This window comes from Barbus barbus (genome assembly GCF_936440315.1).
Source record: "Barbus barbus genome assembly, chromosome: 36".
In the NCBI taxonomy this organism is placed as follows: domain Eukaryota; kingdom Metazoa; phylum Chordata; class Actinopteri; order Cypriniformes; family Cyprinidae; genus Barbus; species Barbus barbus.
Genome location: NC_136714.1, coordinates 23754242 through 23775279, shown reverse-complemented (window position 1 = coordinate 23775279; position 21038 = coordinate 23754242). Strand labels below are relative to the sequence as shown.

The following is a 21038-nucleotide window of genomic DNA, read 5'->3' as shown; positions in this document are numbered from 1 at the left end:
CTGCCGTAAAACTGTGTGTTTACTGTGCACATTCAAAAGTGGTGCCCAAGGAAGCAAGCATTATGTCAGCTTTGATTGTGAAATGGCATTGGCTGGCGTGTGTCTTGTGACTGATTGCATCATTACATAAGCTTGGATCAAAGCCACTGGAAGCAGCTTGCAACCATTAGCCAGAAAAGCATAATGGCTATTGCTAATGGGAAGCATACCAGAGGCCATTTTATTTGAATGGATGAATATATGTGCATTAACCAGATAAGAGTATATGTCCAGATATGAAAATATTGGACATAAATATGAAATTCAAAATGATGGGATTGTCCTGACTTGATATTTGTCACCAAGCAACATTTGAACAACATTTATCAATTGTTCACAAAAGTTGATTCTGAAAAATGCCAGCAAATAACCACTACATTAAAATTAATCTAAATGTAGAATGAGACAGTCGATGATTTTATAACCAAGTTAATCAGTAAAGTGGGGAATCTCTCTAGATAAACAGAACATTAAATGACATGCTAACATTGATGCGTTTTGGTGCCATAGAGGAATGAGGAAATTAATTTGCAAATCACCACACAAAATAAGCCAATTTAGCTCATTTAAAGTACTTAATTTAATGTTGTATGCAAAGACATAAGAGTTTTCCAGCTCGGTGCAGAAAAAGAACAGGCCAAATTAAACCTGCAAGAATTAAACAAAACTAAAAGAAAAGAGTTTCTTAATAAATTGCTGAGTCAAAAAAGGAAAATAAAATAAATAAATAATCCTAATATCATATATGACTCATATATAATACTCATGCTTACTGTAATTATTAGAATGAGATAAAATGCTCTTCTCTTCATGTGGTTTTCTTTCACGCTTTTAAAAACATAAATCTAATCAACTTTGCAAAAGTCTCGTTACATGATTTTACTGATTTGCACATGAAATTGGGCTTTCATGGAGGAACGAAAGCGCACGGCTGGGAAGGGGGCGGAATGGGGCGCAATAATCGTTTTATCTCGATTACTGTATTTTCATAAACGTTGGAGGCTGAAATCGAAATCGAAACTGAATTTTGATTAATTGCACAGCCCTAAATGGCTCTATTAATTTAAATGAAGCACTTGCATATGGATTAGAATTATATTCAGTTCTGTTATATTTCCCTTTATTGCCTATGACTTTCTTACAATGAATTTTAAAATCTAGTAGATTTCAGCCTTGTTTTATTTCAAAATTAAGCCATATGAGATTAATTTCATACAGAAAACATCAAGTGTATAAAAAAAGTTCTTTACCTGAACAGTGAAAGTCCAGTCTCTCTGGATGTGTGTAAATCTCTAGACTGAATTCACAGCTACCACAAGATTATATGTGCATGGCTTTATCTAATACATGCCACATAAAAATCAGATATGCAAACATTAACCCCCCAAAAAAAAAAAATAAATAAATAAATAAAAACCTTAAAGATGGACAGACTTGTCTGAGTAAACCGGATAGGAAATATTGTATTATGTGCGGAAAGTCGTATGTCAAATGCCTACATTACTTCATTTACTTTTAATGCACAAAAAAAAAAAGGCTAAAAAAATCTACTTGTAACAATTACGTTTAGGAACACACAGAATATAATTAGAATGGGACAGTCAATAATTTTACTTGCGAATGTTTCATTTTATTTAGTACTTGGTAAAATTAAACATGATTTATGGGGAACAGTGGCAGCCAGGATAGTTTTCCATCCTGGTGAAGATAAAGAACAGGCTGAACCAAACCAGCCAGTACATAAACATAACTAAAAGAATAGAGTTCCTTCATCAACTTACTCCTTGTCTCGAGTGCCTACAACGGGGAGGAACGAGGCACTCGAGACGAGGAGTAAACTCAAATTAAACAGTCTATAATACAATCCATCAGGGCAAGACAAGGCAGGGCTGACACACAGAACCACCGTGAGTAACGAGTATACCAGAGGACAACTAACTGAACAGACAGGAACTTAAATAAAAGGGATAATTAATCACACACAGCTAAACAAGGACAGGAAAATGACCAAATAAGGAAACAGGAACAAACATGGGGAAAACAAAATCAACACAGACCATAAGTGACACATATATAATAGCTGTTCTCTGAGTAGTTATTAGAATGAGATTAAATGCTCTTCTCTTCATGTGATTTTTGGCCAATTTTTTCCTCTCTCTCCTGGTCCGGACTGCTTCAGAGCTCTGAGAACAGCCACAAGACAAAACAACTGGATGGAGAGGAGAAATTGCAGTGAGAAGAACCATGTATATGCATGATTGCTATTGTAATGTTTAATTGTTATACTGTGTTAAAGAACACTAGGGAGCAGGCAAGGACAAGGGGTTGGAAAGAGGGAGAGGAAAAAGATAGGGAGCGAGAGGAAGTCAAGTTTGTTTGTTTTTTTTGGAGAGAAAATAAAAAGCTGGGTTGGTCTACTGACATATCTGGACTGGATTTATTATAAGAACATTATAGCTATTAGCAATTAAACTAAACATGCAAAAAAAAATGGATCTAAGAGTGATTATCCAGAACGCAGTGCAGCACATCACTCTCTATATATAATATATATACTAAAGACATGCAGTATTTGTGTAGGATTTTAGGTCAAATTAAATAATCTCTGTGAAAATCCTCAAACTGGAAAATATATGCAAACCTTCTCTATTAAACACACAAAATAGAGTTTATCTGAATGCAGAATGAGATGGTCAAAGTCAAATAGTATATGTATAAATAAATATGGATGATCTTTATAAATAAAAAGAACATTAAAGGACATTGTTTCAGATTACAGTGTTATAAAATAATTCACAAATTCACACCTATTTAATCAGATAGGGTAAAGAACAAATATTTGGCTCAACTCAAAATTTGGCCTGAACCTGGACTTCTCCGCCCAACCCTGGGTGGGATAGAAATCATCCAAGAGTGAGGAGTTGCAGTGGCGGAGGGATCCTGCAAAACTGTCAAGGGACAGAAGTGAGAGACAGCTATGTAAAGTATATGGCTTCCTCTAGAGGTGGAATTATTGGATGGATTACCTGAACATGTTCCACCAGAAATTCAATATTTCAAACTAAACAGTATCTAATAAATGAAATATTTAAAATAAACTGTTCAGTAAATGAACTTAGTCCTAACCCTAACTTAGTAATGTTTTATGGAGAGAAAAAAAAAACAAAAAAAACAGGAGAGCTTTCCAGTCCGATTCAGATAAAGAACAGGCTGAACAAAACCACCCACAATAAAACAAAACATACCTAAAGGAAAAAAATCCACATTAAACTTTTGCATAAATATAAAAGAGAACCCTGAGACAATAAATGGGATATATATAATAGACATCATCACAGTAGTTATTAGAATGAGATAAAACGCTCTTCTCTTCATGTGGTTTTCCTCCTCTCTCTGTCTCCATCTCTCTCCTGGTCCTGACTGCTTCAGAGCTCTGAGAACAGCCACAAGACAAAACATCTGGATGCAGAGGAAGAGAAAGTACTGTAGTGAGTAGCAGCATACATAAATAAAGAAGTTACATGAGACTATAGTAAACATGCTGGACAAACTGGAGACAAGAGTGATTATCCAGGCTGCAGCGCAGCAGATCACTCTATATCTGAGAGGTTTGTACTTCAGAAAGGTTACAGGATGAACCACTGCCAGGAAACGCTCAACACAGATCAGACATTGAAACAGCGGACGACCAGTGGTGCTTAGTCTTAATAATACATATTTTAATGTCTTGAGACTTGAAAACCAGTGATCAAGTACATGCAGTGCTTGAAGTGGAAAAAAAGAAGTGCCGGTACTTTTTAATAATTCACAATGTATGTATGGTGCCACAATCAATCAATCAATCAATAATTAAAAGTTTTCAATACAAATTAGCACAAGTCAAGCTGCAATACCAAACAGGACCACAGGGAGACGCCAAAGACCACTAAATCACCTGCCTTTAATATACGGATCCATTCAGAATCGCTAAATCTCTGACCACCGCATAAACAGCGTTCATTGTAAAACACTCTTTCTTATATGACTCATATATGCAACCTGGTCTCATAAAAATACGTATCTCTGTGCACACCGTTTTACGTACCTTACTGCACGTTTCGCCGCAGTTTCAAAGAGAAATGTCCACTGAGTGGCGCTAAAACACAGGTTAAATACGTGAACCCTGGCACGTTCTTATTATGTTGATATAGGTACGTATTGCTGTGTTTTTATTATGTTGATATAGATACTTATTGCTGTGTTTTTATTATGTTGCTACAGGTAGCCTACATACTGAGGCAGTTCAGAATTCAAATATCCGGGGTCTGTCCCTAAAAGTTAATGCTCTATCGTGTTGGAAATATGGCCTACACCAAACCCAACCCTAAACCTACCCGATAGTGTTTACAAATGCAAAACTGGTATAAAAATGTATTTGTTGATGCAACCGTGCCATTTGAACTTCGTTTTATGCAGATTTTAACTGTTTTGTCGAACCGTAGTTACACAGGTTTCAAACCAGAGCTCCTCGCCTTCTAAGTATGGCTCCTTACTCCGTGAGCTACCGAACAAACTTTCCGTCTATGAAAACCCATAGATACGAGGCTGGATATGTGCGATGCTAACATTCAAAAGCATCAGTTTTCAAATCTCCCAGCATATTAATATTGTTTTGAAGTCGTAACATGATATTCTTAAAGTAATTGTCCAAAAAATATGCTTTATTAATCAAAACTCTAGTAAATGTGAGGTGTCAGAGTTTTACTGCCTCTAGTGTTTGTTTCTTTAGGAAACTGAAACTGCAGTAATATGTAGTTATTGGAACGTATTTCGTGTCTCGCTAAAAAGTACACACAGGTACGTAAATGCCATGAGACTAGGTTGCATATATAATACTCCTGCTTACTGTAATTATTAGAATGAGATAAAAGGTGCTTCTCTTCATATGGTTTTCCTCTACTCTTTCTCTCTTCTGGTCCTGACTGCTTCAAAGCTCTGAGAACAGCTACAAGACAAAACAACTGGACTGAGGGGAAGAAAAGAAACTGTGTAGAGAAGAGTCGTGTGTAGTGTAGTATTCTCCGAAATGAACATTGAGAACAAATAAAAGATTATGTTCTAAATGGTGATTATCCAGACCGTAGTGCAGCACTCTATATCTGAGAGGTTTGTACTTCAGAAAGCTTACAGGATGAACCACTGCCAGGAAACGCTCAACACTCATCAGACACTGAAACAGAGGACAACCAATGATGCCTGGTCCTGTCAACTCAATCTCACAAACAAAGAGACTAAGGTTGAAGAACTCAGCAAACTGATGCTTAAGTCACAGATCTCCAGACTGTTCAGGAACTGAATGGAATGAGTTGCAGAGTTTGAGATGTCTCAAATAATTTATAAATAACGATACAACTGTGATCTAGAGGAAGAGAGAATTGCGAATGTATTTAAGACTAGAAATAATACTGATGTTAGTATTTTTGTTTGTTTGTGTTTACCATTAAATGTAAAGAATTACAAACAGATTGTAATTCCACATAATTCCAAATAATTGGAAACATTCCAGAATTACAGTCTATCATTACAGGTTTAATACAGAGTCATTCTGCATTATATTACACCAGAATAACCAAATAGCATACAAGAGAAACACAATCCAATAAAATATTACTTAAACATTATGTAATTATATTTTAACAAATACAGTTCTGTTATTATTTCATAGCTTATGCTTAGTACATGAGCTATTTAATCACTTCTATTATTTCCACCATAAATAGGTCACACATCAATTTCAAAATCCATCACTTAAGACAAGCAGATTTCAACCATATTTTATTTAATCACTAAACCATATTACATGCTCATAAACCTTATGCAATGCATAATTTGTGCAGCAAAAATGTTTACTATTACTGAATAATAATAAAAAAAAACAGTGTTAGTTTTCACTGTTACACAAATTATATTCTAGATTTCTTTTCAGCCTGACGAAACATACTGTAACGGTGGTGGCCGCCCTATCTTAGATAAGCTCTAAAAAGAAATGTTCGGGCGCCAGCCAGGATTAACCCTGACAAAATTTAAATTAACTCAGGATAGCAAAAAAACACAGCCCACCTGTTACAATACTAATTTACAACACCAACAAAACAAAGTCCAAGAAAAAAACTCTGTTCACAAGGGGAAGATTTATTCTGTGACATCCATGAGAGAAAAAAAATAAAAAACAAAAACAAACAAACAAACAAACAGTTCAGCAGTTCGGTTCACTCTGAAATCCGTGCAGAAATTGCGTCACGCAAGTTTGCAGTCATAAAGGCAACTGGAGAGTGTTGCAGGTTTTGTAGAAACCAGGACAGGTGGATAAACAGCCCTCACTTGTCTTCCGAACAGTTTTACTAAAAGCAGATGATCGTGCTGTGCAACGCTAGAAGTCACGTGAACTTCACGACGCACCAGACATCGCTCACAGGAACAACAGTTCGACAAGCGTCAGTCTTTCCACTTTGTATGCCGTCCACTCGCTCTTACTACTGCAACCTTACTGATGACGCAATTTTTCCTCAGGTATGACACGCTTCCTTATATCCTACTTCCTTCCGCTGTTAATTGAAACACTCCACCCCAGTCACACAAAGTGAAAGTAAAATGATTCCTGTGGCACGGATTTTCCGCATTGCCACACTACCAATTCACAAAACTGACAGAATGCATAGTCAATATAAATATTTGGATGAGTAGCAATTTCCTACTACTAAATCCTGAAAAAAAAAAAAAAAACACAATAACCTAGAATAATCTCTAACACTCACTCAGTGACTGCTCTGTCAAGTCTTCATCATCAGTTAGGAATCTGGGTGTGCTATTTAGTAGCAATCTTTCATTTGAAAGCCACATCTCTAGCATTTGTAAAACTGCATTTTTCCATCTTTAATTAATATATCTAAATTACAATATATGCTCTCAGTGTCAAAGTTAATTCATGACCTCAAGGCTAGATTACTGTAATGCTTTATTGGGTGGTTGCCCTGTATGCTTAATAAACAAACTCCAGCTGGTCATTGCATGCATTTTAAAATCCTGCTGATTACTTACAAAACTCTAAATGGTTTAGTCCCTCAGTACTTGAGCAAGCTCTTATCTCATTATTGTTCTTCATATACATTGTGGCCTCAAAATTCTGGCAATGTTGCATGATTGGAAAAACAAATAACTATATCAAACAAAACACATTCATGGTGCATTTCTATAAGACTAAATGTCAAAGGCTCGCATTGTAAACATATTTTGAGGTTCAGTAATTTAACATTGAACAATTTGATGATTTATGGAGAGCAAAGACAGGACCGTTTTCCAGCTCGGTGCAGAAAAAGGACAGGATGAACAAAACCAGCTAGTATATAACAAAAAATTCCAAAAGAGAAAAGTTCCTTAATAAACTGTTGTGTCAGAATGATAGACATTCCTGAGATAATAAATGGGATATATATAATAGACATAGTCACAGTATTTACTAGAATGATATGAAATGCTCTTCTCTTCATGTGGTTTTCCTCATTTCTCTCTCTCCCTCTCTCTCCTGGTCCTGACTGCTTCAGAGCTCTGAGAACAGCCACAAGACAAAACAACTGGATGGAGAAGAAAAGGACGAACTGTGGTGAAAAGAACCATGTATATATATAACCTATATTTGAGATGAAACTAAACATGCTGCACGAGCAGGAGCAAATAATAAATATCCAGGCCACAGTGGAGCAGATCACTCTATATCTGAGAGGTTTGTACTTCAGAAAGGTTACAGGATGAACCACTGCCAGGAAACGCTCAACACACATCAGACACTGAAACAGAGGACGGCCAGTGACACCTAGACCTAATAAAAACCATATTAATGTTGTGAGGTGTGAAAACCAAATACAATTATCCAGTATATAGAACAAACTTTCCAGACAGTTACCAATCTCACAAACAGATAGATTGAGGATGAAGAATCCTGATGTAAATCCAGTTCCTTTTCCTGTGACAATGAGCCATATAACATAGGAGTGTGTAGGAAAGCCAACCAGAAAATTGAAGCTGTACAGAAAGATGTCCAGTCTGTTCACTAACCAAAAGGCAAGAGTTGTGGAGTTTGTAGATATTTCAGGTGTCGTGAAGTTCACTGTAGAGTTATTCATCTTGTCTGTGTCTGTCTTCTCAGTTAAAAAACTCAATGTAGAAAATACAGCTTCTGTGATCAACGGTAAGAAAGAAGTGCAACTGTAATTCAGACTGCATGAAAATGTCTAAAGGTTTACAAACAATTTGAAATTCCATACAATTTTATATTAAAAGGAACATTTTGATAATAAACAGAAAACATTTACAAGTCATTATAATGCACTTTCATACACCACTGTGAGTCAGGACAACACAATACCGAAGCAACTAAATAATACAAGACAAATGCAATTCGATACTAAATGACTTCAGAATGTGAAATGATTGTTTAAATTCAAATAAAGTAGTGTTTTACTTAGCCTGTGCTTGCATGACAATTCCATACAGATTGTTTATATTTCCCTTAAACGGCTTTCACATTCTTACCTCTTTCACAAATGTTAAAATCTATCACATATAACAAGTAGATCTCAACAACCACCTGAAGAGTGAATGTCCACAAATAGCTGTGCTGTGTTGTACTTAACCGCTGTCACAAGAATATAAGAGCATGAACCAGATATGAAAATAAGTCCGGATATGAAAATATTAGAATTATGAGTAAATATAGGAACAGGAAAAAAAATGCATCTTAGTTCTAAGTGGAAAATTGCATGTTGGCTGCATACAACAGTTCATTTACGTTTATGCAAACAAATGAGACTTTATGGGCCAATTTGTAACCATCATATGAGTTATATTGCAGCACAGAAAAAACAGGGAAGACTAAGAAAAGTTTGTGGCTTCATTATATTATGAATAATACCTCTCCTTAGAAAATTATACAGAATTGTGAGTTTTCACATTTTATCTCATATTGTAATTTGCTGACTTATCTTGATTTAACATTTATCACCAAGCAACATTTGAATATCATTTATCATCTAAACATTCATTTCAGTAATAAGACTGGAAAAAAGTTATGTAATCTTAGTAAGCTAAAAACATCAATCTTCTTAAACAATATTAACACCGGCCTGTACAGCTGCAACACATTTACAATCTACGATGCAAATTTTTAAGAGTGCAAAGGTATGTACAGTATCTGTGTGTGATTTAATTTGACATTTAAAAAATAAGTAATCTCTGTGGCTGTCACGGACATGCCAGGCTCTTCCACCAATCAACGCTCACAATCACCGGAATACTGATCACGCACACCTGACGGTCATTCATTCATCACCCATACGCGTGTGTGTGTGTGTGTGTGTGCATGTTTATGTGGTTTATGAGGACACAAATTTGTATAATGACATGGGTATGACAGAGGTATTACAATATGAAGGTGGTTTATGAGGACACTGCCTATGTCCCAGTAATTCAAAAGGCTTAAAAAACATACTAAATGGTGTTTTTTTGAAAATCTAAAAATGCACAAAGTCTCCTGTGAGGGCTAACTTTAGGTGTAGGGTTGGTGTAGGGCAATAGCACACACAGTTTGTTCAGTATAAAAACCATTACGCCTATGGAGAGTCCCCATAAACCACATAAACCAACATGTGTGTGTGTGTGTTCTACTTACCTGCATCAAGATGCGTTGCACCATCTCCTGGAAACACCACGATCCTCATCGTCTCCATCCGACCTGGGAATCGAGAACAAAACTGTCAGTATCCGACTCAATTCCATTATAGACTCTAAGCTTGCAATACTCACCAGTTCTATGGTCATCTCCATCCTGAATAATAAACCTGTTTGTTTGATTCTAACTCACCTGTGCACTGAGTCTGACTTCCCGTTACAGAGGCATCCCACTAAATTGAAAAAGGCAATGCTGCATTAGCAATAAGCAATTTATTGGGGGAAAGAACGCCAGCAAATAACAACTACATTTACCCAGAACAGAGTTAATCTAAGTCTGTGAGACAGTCAAGGGTTTTATTCACAAATGAATCAGTGAGGTGGTGAATCTCTCTAAAAAAAGAACATTCAAATACAAGTTATCATTAATGTGTTTGGTGCAATATATGTACAGGACTTCATCTGCTACACATCACAGAAATCACCAGATATACAAATATTGGTAAGACTTTACAATAAGGGTACATGAATAATCATGTACTAATTCCTAAATTAATACTTAATTCATCACATATTAATGATTATTAAAGGAGTTAACTAATTATGAACTATCCTTAACTACGACTGAGTCATACGGACTCATGCATGAATAACGGCGGCCTTAACTACATGTTTGATAGTTAATGCATTAATTAACATTTATGGGTAAATGAAATCAAACAGCTTCTTTAAGAAGGAATAAGAAATACTCTGAAATGAATTCAAATAATTTAATAATATCATCATTTGAGCATTTGGCATCTTCAGCTTTGTCATAAACATTATTGGGTGGCAATGGATTAGTTGATCCTCCTCATCAAGTGTAGAAAATACTAAATACACTAATGACTGATCTTGTCTGTTTTGTGTCCTTCTCTTTCCCTTTAAACTCACCCTATTGTGACTTATACACGGATTAATAAAAAATTAAAACCCAAAACCCACAAAGAACATTTGTAGAACAATTCCTAAAGAAATGCTCAAACTGGAAAGACTTCACTGTCCATCCAGACACAGCTGTGATGATCCTGTACCTCCGCTCTCTGACTTCTTGAAAATCCACACAGCATCTTTTAACCGGGCTGAATACTGTGTTAGAACATGTGTGTTTGATAGAAAGCACAACATAAATCGTGAGCTGAGTTCAGTAAGTAGTTAAGAGTGAATTCATTATGATTGGGCCCTCTCAAGTAAAGTCATGTCAAAATCAACTTTAACAAGCCATTAGTTGATGTTAGTATATTGGTAGTTAATAATGAGTTAGTGATGTTGGGCCCTCTCAAGTAAAGTCATGTCAAAATCAACTTTATCGCCCTAACCTGCCTCCCCTCCACCTTCGATGAACATCAATTTGCTTACAGAGCTAACAGATCGACTGAGCATGCAATAGCATAGCTCTCCACAATGCGCTGTGCCATCTGAAACATCAGGAGATCTTTGTGAGGATGCTTTTTTCGATTATAGCTCAGCCTTCAATACCATCATACCGGACGTCCTCTTCAGCAAACTCACAGATCTGGGCTTCCCCTTACTCACCTGCACTTGGATCAGGAACTTCCTGACTGACCGGCCTCAGACTGTTAAACTCAGTCCCTATCTCTCCTCCACCCACACGCTCAGCACTGGCTCCCCTCAAGGGTGCGTGCTGAGCCCAATTCTGTACTCTCTCTATACGCATGACTGCCGCCCAGTCCATCACCAGAACAACATCATCAAATTCGTAGATGATACTACAGCGGTGGGCCTAATCTCAAAGGGGGATGAGGTTGCTTATAGAAATGAGATCCTGAGATTGTCAGAGTGGTGTTCAGCCAACAACCTGACACTTAACACCACCAAAACAAAGGAAATCATCCTTGACTTTTGAAGGCACAGGGCAGACCCCACTCCCCTTTAGATCAATGGAGACTGCGTAGAGAGGGTTCAAACATTCAAATTCCTCGGCACAATTATCTCAGCAGACCTCAAATTGTCAGCCAACACCACAGCAATCATCAAGAAGGCACAGCAGCGCCTTCACTTCTTGAGAGTGTTAAAGAAGAACAACCTAAAGGAGAAGCTGCTGGAGACCTTCTATCGCTCTGCAGTGGAGAGCCTGCTGACATACTGTATTACAGTATGGTATTGTAGCTGTACTGAGGCAGAGAGAAAGGGAATACAGCAGATCATTAACACTGCACAGAGGATCATTGGCTGCCCTCTTCCCTGTCTGAAGGACCTTTACAACTCCCGCTGCCTCAGCAGAGCTCAGAAAATTGGAAAAGACCACTCTCACCCTGGTTCCCACCTGTTTAAACTGCTGCCCTCTGGCAGGCGCTACAGATGCATTAAATCACGGACAAATAGACTCAAGGACAGCTTCTTCCCCAGAGCTATTGTCACACTGAACACACACATGCACTGAACACTCACATACACTGACATCTTACTCAGTACAATATGTGTATTTGTGTATCATATTTCCGTGCAATCTCCATTCTTAGTGCAATGTTTTTCTATCTTTATTCCTTCAGTGCAGTACAGCCTTATATTCCAGTGAAATATCTTCACTTTTTGTGCAATGTTTTTTATATTCTCATTCCTAATAGTTTTATTCAGAGCCAGAAGTCTTCCTCATATTAGTGCAATAATCATTTTGATAAATTGTGGCTTATTATTATTTATTTATATATAAACAAGCAACTCTTTCTATGTTCATTTTCTTTATTCTTTTGTCTTAGCTTAAATATTTTAATTGTACATCACTTTGTATCATGTATATTTATTTTTTTGGTCCATTACCATGCACCTAAAACAGAAGCTCTGCAATTTCATTGTATCTTGTGTACAATGACAATAAAGAAATTCTATTCTAAAATGATTGTTGTAATATTATCTCTAACAATTTAGACAGTCATCTTGCACAATCTTGCCAATTTTCCTGCCAAATATTATTAAAAAGGTTCAGTAATTTAACTTGGTAAGACAAAACAATGTTTTATACAAAGTAAAGACAGGAAAGTTTTCCAACAAATTGCAGATAAAGAGCAGGCTGAACAAAACTAGCCAGTGTAAAACAAATAAAACCAAAATAAAAAGGTCCTTAATATACTGTTGACTAAAAATGACAAATAATCCTGATATAGAAAATGGTGCATAAATACTAATCATGATCACAGTAGTTATTAGAATGAGATGACAGGCTCTTCTCTTCATGTTGTTTTCCTCCTTTCTCTCTCTCCCTCTCTCTCCTGGTCCTGACTGCTTCAGAGCTCTGAGAACAGCCACAAGATAAAACAACTGGATTGAGAGGAAGAGGAGGAACTGCATTGAGAAGAACTACAGATATACAATGTAGTGTGAGATTATGGTAAATATGCAACACATGCAGGAGCCAAGAGTGATTATACAGGCCGCAGTGCAGCAGAACATTCTATATCTGAGAGGTTTGTACTTCAGAAAGATTACAGGATGAACCACTGCCAGGTAATGCTCAACACACATCAGACACTGAAACAGAGAACGACCAGTGACGCTAGGCCTAATAAAAACCAAGCTAATGTCTTGAGATGTGGAAACCAACTGTCAAGTACATAGAGCAAGCTATTCAGACAGTTACCAATCTCACACATAGATAAATTGAGGTGGAGGAACGCTGATGGAATTCCACTTCTAGTTCCTATTATGATTATACATATAATATAGCAGTGTGTAGGAAGACCAAACAGCAAACTGATGCTGTACAGAAGAATGTTAATTTTGTCCACTATCGAAAAGGAATCAGTTGTGGAGTTTGTAGATGCTTCAGGTGTGGTGAAGTTCATTGTAGAGTAATTCATCTCCTTTGTGTTTGTCTTCTCTTTTTAAAAGTTCCTTAAATGTAATTGTATACGCAATTATTTAAAATATTAAATGTACATTTAATTCAAGTGAAAATGTAAATCAGATTTCATGAAACAAGTTTAATTTGTTAACTATTTAAAGGTTATATTATAGAACATATTAATATTCAATATCAAATTTTAAGTCATTATAACACAGCTGGTCACTTCCATACACCAAAGTGAGTCATTCTATACAATATATATACCCAAGCAACTGAACAACACAAGACAAATGCAATCAAATATTAAATGACTTCAGAAAATCTATCACACATAACAATTATGTCAACAGTCACCTGAAGACTGAATGTCCAGTCCCTCTGGATGTATATAAATCTCTGTGCTGTGTTTTGTAGACTGACTTCACAGCTGTCGCAAGAATATATATATGCATGAACCAGATATGAAAATATTAGAAGCAAACATAAACTTGCTAAAGATGGATCACCTTGTGGGTAAACATAGAAACAGAAAAAAAGCCTCTAAGCATTCCAAGTGAAAAAAATCCTTGTTGAACGCTTGCGACACCTCATTTACATCAATGCAAAAATGCCAGTGCTGCATTAGCAATGAAGAAATTTATTGGAAAAATGCCAGCAAATAACCACTCCATTTACATAGAATAGATTGCGTCTGAATCTAGAATGAAACAGCTAAATTAATGTTTTATGGAAAGCAGAAGAGTTTTGCAACTCGGTGCAGGTAAAGAACAGGCTGTACAAAACCAGCCAGAATATAACAAATAAAACTAAAAGAAAAAGTTCCCTAATAAAGTGTTGAGTCAAAATGAAAGAAAATATTATTATTATTATATATGGCTCATATATAATACTCATGCTTACTGTAATTATTAGAATGAGATAAAATGCTCTTCTCTTCGTGTGGTTTTCCTCTTCTCTCTCTCTCACTCTCTCTCCTGGTCCTGACTGCTTCAGAGCTCTGAGAACAGCCACAAGACAAAACAAATTGATGGAGAGGAAGAAGAGGTACTGTTTTTTGATCCATCTTTTGTTTTTTGCCACAAGACAAAAAACAAGATGGCGCCACTGTGTTCGGACGCCGTCCAGGTGGCTCCGCTTAGATTTTGCTTTTATTTACTTTTTTACTTACTTCTACTTTCTCTTTTTACACATTTCACGTCGGCATTGATCACCTATAACAAAGAAACACTTTTGGATATTGGAAACCGCTACACTAACCTGTTCCAGGACACTTCTGTAATGCCACGTGATAACTTCTCTGTTTTACGGATGGACAGAACAGCAGAGGCCGGTAAATCCAGGGGTGGAGGAGTGTGTTTCATGATTAAGAAGAAATGGTGTGATCCCAGGAATATCTCCATTCTGTCGCGTTCCTGCTCGCCTCATCTGGAACATCTTTCCATTACTTGCCGCCCATTTTATCTGCCTCGGGAATTTTCATCGATCATTGTTACTGCTGTGTACATTCCACCACAGGCAAACACCGGATTGGCTTTGTCTAAGCTTCATGATGTGCTCAGCGGCTACATTAACAAATATCCTGATGCTGCCTTTATCATCGCGGGAGACTTTAACAAAGCCAACCTCAGGCAGGTCATGCCGAACTTTTATCAACATGTATCTTGTCCAACTAGAGGACCAAACACACTGGATCATTGCTACTCTCAGTTTAAGAATGCCTACAAAGCCAGCTCACTACCGGCTTTTGGCAAATCGGACCATGCCGCCATTTTCCTCACACCAGAATATAAACAAAGGCTCATTCAGGATCCCCCGGTGCAGAGAGTAGTGACACGTTGGTCCTCCCACTCAGAAGCTATGCTACAGTCGGCTCTTGATGACGTCGACTGGGACATGTTCCGGGCGAGTTCTTCTGACGTCAGCGAGTTCACGGATGTAGCATTAAGCTTTGTAAACACGCTAACAGAGCAAGCTACAGAAACAATAACTATAAGGACATTCTCCAATCAGAAACCGTGGGTGGACAGAACAATCCGTGCTGCGGTTAACACACGCACTGCCACTTACAATGAGGATCTTCTGACCGGGAATGTGAGCGAGTACAAAGCATCGTGCTATGCTCTCCGACGCGCAGTAAGAGCCGCCAAACACCGATACAGAGAGAGAATTGAGTCTCATTTCCAGCTCAATGACTCTCGACGGATGTGGCAGGGACTGAGGACCATCTGTGCCTTCTGAAACTAATCCTCCGCAGAGATGAGAGCAGATCCGCTGCTGGCCGACGAGTTAAACATCTTCTACGGCCGCTTCGATTGCAACGGCGGCAGCGCGACTCTGCCGTCCAGCGCGTCAGGAAGCAGCAGGCAGAGCAGCGATAATCCTGTAGTCACCGTGTCGGAGGATGAGGTTCGGCGGGCACTAAAGAAAGTGAACGTCAGGAAAGCAGCCGGACCTGATGGGATAACCGGCCGTGTTCTGAGGTCCTGCGCTGATCAGCTCGCTGGTTTGTTCACTTCCATCTTTAATGAGTCCCTTGCTACCTCCGTGGTTCCCACCTCATTTAAAAAATCTGTCATAATCCCTGTGCCTAAGAGCAATAAACCCTCTTGCCTGAATGACTATCGCCCAGTTTCCCTCACATCTATAGTCATAGAAGGTTTTTGAGAGACTTGTTAAGAGCCACATTTTCTCCTCCATCCCTATTACTTTCGCCCCAATAGATCTACTGACGATGCCATCTCTCACGTCCTCCACTCTTCCCTCACACACTTGGACAGCAACAATGGGAATTATGTAAGGCTGCTATTCATTCACTATAGCTCAGCTTTCAAATACTATAGTCCCCATGAAGCTGGCTTCTAAACTCACAGACCTCGGCCTAAACTCCTCACTCTGTGACTGGATTCAAGACTTCCTCACCGGCAGACCTCAAGTGGTGAAAGTTGGCCAGTTCACCTCAAACTCCATCACTCTAAACATAGGAGCCCCACAGGGCTGTGTCCTGAGTCCCCTGCTCTACTCTCTCTACACGCATGACTGCGTGTCCTCTCACAGCTCCACATCTATTATCAAATTCACTGATGATACTGTGGTTCTGGGCCTCATTTCCAACAATGATGAGACCGCATACTTGGATGAGGTAGAGAGACTCACATCATGGTGCCAGGACAACTGTCTCTCTCTGAACGTGAGCAAAACTAAAGAGCTGATCATGGACTTTAGGAAGAGACAGCAGCGGCCCTAGACTCCTCTTATGATCAGTGGGACCCCTGTGGAGAGGGTGAGTAGCTTCAAGTACCTCAGTGTAAACATCTCCGAGAACCTGACTTGGACTACACACATCCAAACACAGGTTAAGAAAGCCAGGCAAAGACTGTACCACCTGCGACAGCTGAAGAAATTCAGGGTATCACCAGCAATCCTGAGAACTTTCTATTCAGGGACCATAGAAAGTGTATTGACTCAGTGCATCTCAGTGTGGTATGGGAACAGTTCCAATCAGGACTGCAAAGCACTACAGAGAGTTGTGCGCTTAGCTGAGCGCATCTCAGGGTCTGCTCTCCCCTCTCTGCAGGACATCTACCTCAAACGCTGCAAAAGTAGAGCTGTCAAAATCATCAAGAACTCAAGTCACCCTGGTAACCATCTATTCACTTTGCTTCCATCTGGTAAGCGCTTCCGTAGCCTGATGGCAAAAACTGATAGACTTAGGAGGAGCTTCTTCCTCCAGGCCATCAGGCTCCTAAACTCTAACTCTGTGTAATAACATCACTTGACTCCATGTAAATATCACTATATCAATAAACTATTCATAATTTTTTCTACCTCATATTGCTGCTATTTAAATACCCTTTACAACTTTTTTGCACATTCTTTTACACACTCCTTTTATATTTCTATTTAAGTCAACAACATACTGACCTGCACATTTATATTTATATTTTTTTATCTTTTATTTTATTTTATTCTTTTATTTTTTCTACTTTTCTTATTTTAAGTATTTGTATACTATATAATTGCACTGTCCTTGGAGCGGACCTGACCTATATTTCACTGCTGGTTATACTCTGTATAACTGTGTATGTGACGAATAAAAATCTTGAATCTTGAATCGTGTTGAGAAGAATGTGTGTGTGTGCGCTGTAATATTCTCTGAAATGAACATTGAGAGCAAACAGGATCCAAGAGTGATTATCCAGGCCGCAGTGCAGCAGATACTGAAACAGAGGATGACCAGTGATGCCTAGTCCTTTTACAAAATCGGATACTATCTTGAGACATGAAAAAAAAATTTTCATTGTATCAAAGAAACATAACAGACAGTTACAAATCTCACAAACAGAGTGATTGAGGGTGAAGAACTCTGATGCAACTCCACTTCCTGATCCTGTGATGATGAGCCATGTAACATAGGAGTGTGTAGGAAGACCAAACAGCAAAATAATGCTAAGCAGACAAATGTCCAGTGGTCCAATGGGACTGAGTTGTGGAGTTTGTATATTCACTTGAGGTGAAGTTCACTGTAGAGTTATTCATCTTCTCTTTGTTTGTCTTCTCAGCTCAGAAACTCAAGAAATAAATAGCCCTATATATACGTATATATATATATATATATATATATATATATATATATATTAATAATAATATAACTCACAACTTTCCCCAAAACTATTAAATGTATTATTTTTAACAATGTGTAATTCCACACATCATGAATGTTTCAATAATAATACAATTAAAATAAATATCTAATAGTGCAGGTAATTTCAGTGCAGGCCACTTTAATACTCCACTATTAGTCTCAATGACAAAAAAACAAACAAAAAAAACTTTTTGTAAATGTTTTGTTATAATTCCATTAAATGGCTTACCATTTTAATAATAATAATAATTGATTTATTATTAATAATAATTATTATTATTTATTTATTTGTTTTACAAATCTTAAAATTGATAAGTAGGTCTATGTAAGTAGTAGTTTCATTTGAAAGTTAAACCATCTTACATGCTCATAAACCTTATACAATACATAATATTCACAGCAAAATGTAATATTATTGAGTTGAAACAAGAAATGATTAACGTTTGTCACCTGTGAATTTTCAGTCTATACGGGTGTAAACTGTATTAATATCAGTGCTGTGTTTTGTAGACTGACTTTGAAGCTGTCATAAGAATGATGTGCATGACTTCAACTGCTACACATTACATAAAACATCAGATGCAAATGCAAATATTTATGAAAAGGCATCTGTATAAACAGGGGGAAAAAAAGGAAACGGGGCATTTCAGTTTGATGAGGATGCTGCAACCAGATCTCACTGGACAAACCAATAATTAAAATATATATATATAAAATAAAAGAGTTAATTAGGAAATCTGTGATTTAAAAAAAAAAAAATCTATCATTTTTTTTGTTTTGTTTTTTTCTCAAATCCCAATATCGAATTAAGATTACCGCAAATCTCACATTTCATTTCTGAACCGGTATAAAACTACACCACAGTCCCGCTCATGTTTTAGAGAATATTGACCTTGCATTCTCTGTTTTAGAGAATATTGAACTTGCTTTCTTGCTTTTTTTTCAACATCCGCAAAATATGCAAGAAGCAATGCAACAATCACATTTATTTTTGAACAACACATTATTCATAACAACACATCACAACATATACAACACATTATTTACAATGAAACTACAATTTTACAGCATCTTACGTGATATAATGATTAAAGGATTAAAGGATTAAAGACAAAGAAAAAGTTGATTTGTTTGTGTAATAAATCACCTCTACCTGTCTTTGGAGAAGAATATAAAATTGTGTTGTATAACAATGTTTTCAATGTTTATATTTTGCAATTAATCTGATCTGATCACCTACAATCAAACTTGATTATGACATGACACTTGCTCACCAAACATTTAGACATTTATCATCTGACCCTCAACTATATACTTATATATAACTATATACTTTAACCTTAGTTTTATGTATATGCTAAAAAACATAAACAGCATTCATAAAACCGGCCTGCACATGTGCAACGCCTGCTATGCAAATGTATATATCTAACATTTGTCAAATTACAGAAGTTTATTATCAGAATATGTGTGTGATGGGATTTCAGGTCCAATGAAATAATCTCTGACTCCTCAAACTGGAAAACACACATACTGTACATACACAGAATTATACGGTATAATAAATACAAACACATGAAATAGTTTATCTGAATGTAGAATGAGACAGTCAAAATTATATGCATACAGTAAGTAAATCAGTGAGGTGGATGATCTCTCTAAATCAACCATATTAAATTACATATAGGTTCACATCAGCATGTTTCATTGTCATAAAGGAGTATGAATATTCACTGAGTAGAAACTAAGTAAAAGTAAACAACAACAAAAACAGTCAAATGTTCACTAAAAGAAATTAGTCAAATGAATCAACTGAATGTTTTATGGAGAACAAAGACGGAAAAGTTTTCCAGCCCTGTGCAAATAAAGAACAGGCTGAACAAAACCAGCCAGAGTAAAACATAAGAAACCGAAAGAAAAAAGTTTTGCAATAACTAAATGCATAAGAAAAAAAAATAATCCTGAGATAATAAAAGGTAAATATATAATAGTCATAGTCACAGCAGTTATTAGAATGAGGTAAAATGCTCTTCTCTTCATGTGGTTTTCCTCATTTCTCTGTCTCCATCTCTCTCCTGGTCCTGACTGCTTCAGAGCTCTGAGAACAGCCACAAGACAAAACAACTGGATGGAGAGGAAGAGAAGGAACTGAATCGAGTAGAAGAATATGTAAATATGTAAATTAAATTGCTCTTTAATAAACATACAGAACAAACAAGAGCCAAGAGTAATTATCCAGACAGCTGTAGAAGAGATCACTTTATATCTGAGAGGTTTGAACTTTAGAAAGGTTACAGGATGAACCACTGCCAGGTAACGCTCAACACAGATCAGACACTGAAACAGAGGTCGACCAGTGATGAATGGCCCTAATAAAAACCATGCTAATCTCATGAGATGAGAAATCCCAGTGTAAAAATTAATTACAGACAGTAAGGAATTCAGACAAATACCAATCTCACAAAAAGTGAGATTTAGGTTGAAGAATTCTGATGTAACTCTACTTCCTGTTCCTGTGACAATGAGCCATGTAACATAGAAGTGTGTAGGAGGACCAAACAAGAGACTGATGCTGTACGTACAAATGTCCAGGTCATTAATTTGCCCAAATGCATCAAACAAAGAGTATGTAGTTGCTTCAGATGTGAAGTTCACTGTAGCGTTATTCATCTCCTTGTTTTTCCATCAGTTCAAAACCTCACAAAAATTGCAATAACATCGCAACCATAATCTATGGAGGGAAAAGCATAAAGTGATGTCAGGTAAACTTAAGGATTCAGTCCTTAAATACGTATTTTCAGTGATAGGGAT

The 21038-nt window shown here is 37.1% G+C and overlaps 1 protein-coding gene across 1 annotated transcript; it reads right to left on the bottom strand.

Moving 5' to 3' along the window:
• Positions 1-8651: 8651 nt before the first annotated feature.
• Positions 8652-20897, bottom strand: LOC306855998 (uncharacterized protein; the record flags this gene model as incomplete). The annotated part of the gene is made up of 4 exons (XM_079394957.1): positions 8652-8710; positions 9743-9805; positions 11317-11524; positions 20229-20897. The coding sequence occupies 4 exons, from the start codon at positions 20895-20897 to the stop codon at positions 8652-8654; spliced, it is 999 nt and encodes a 332-aa protein (XP_079251083.1).
• Between the last annotated feature and the right edge of the window lie 141 nt (positions 20898-21038).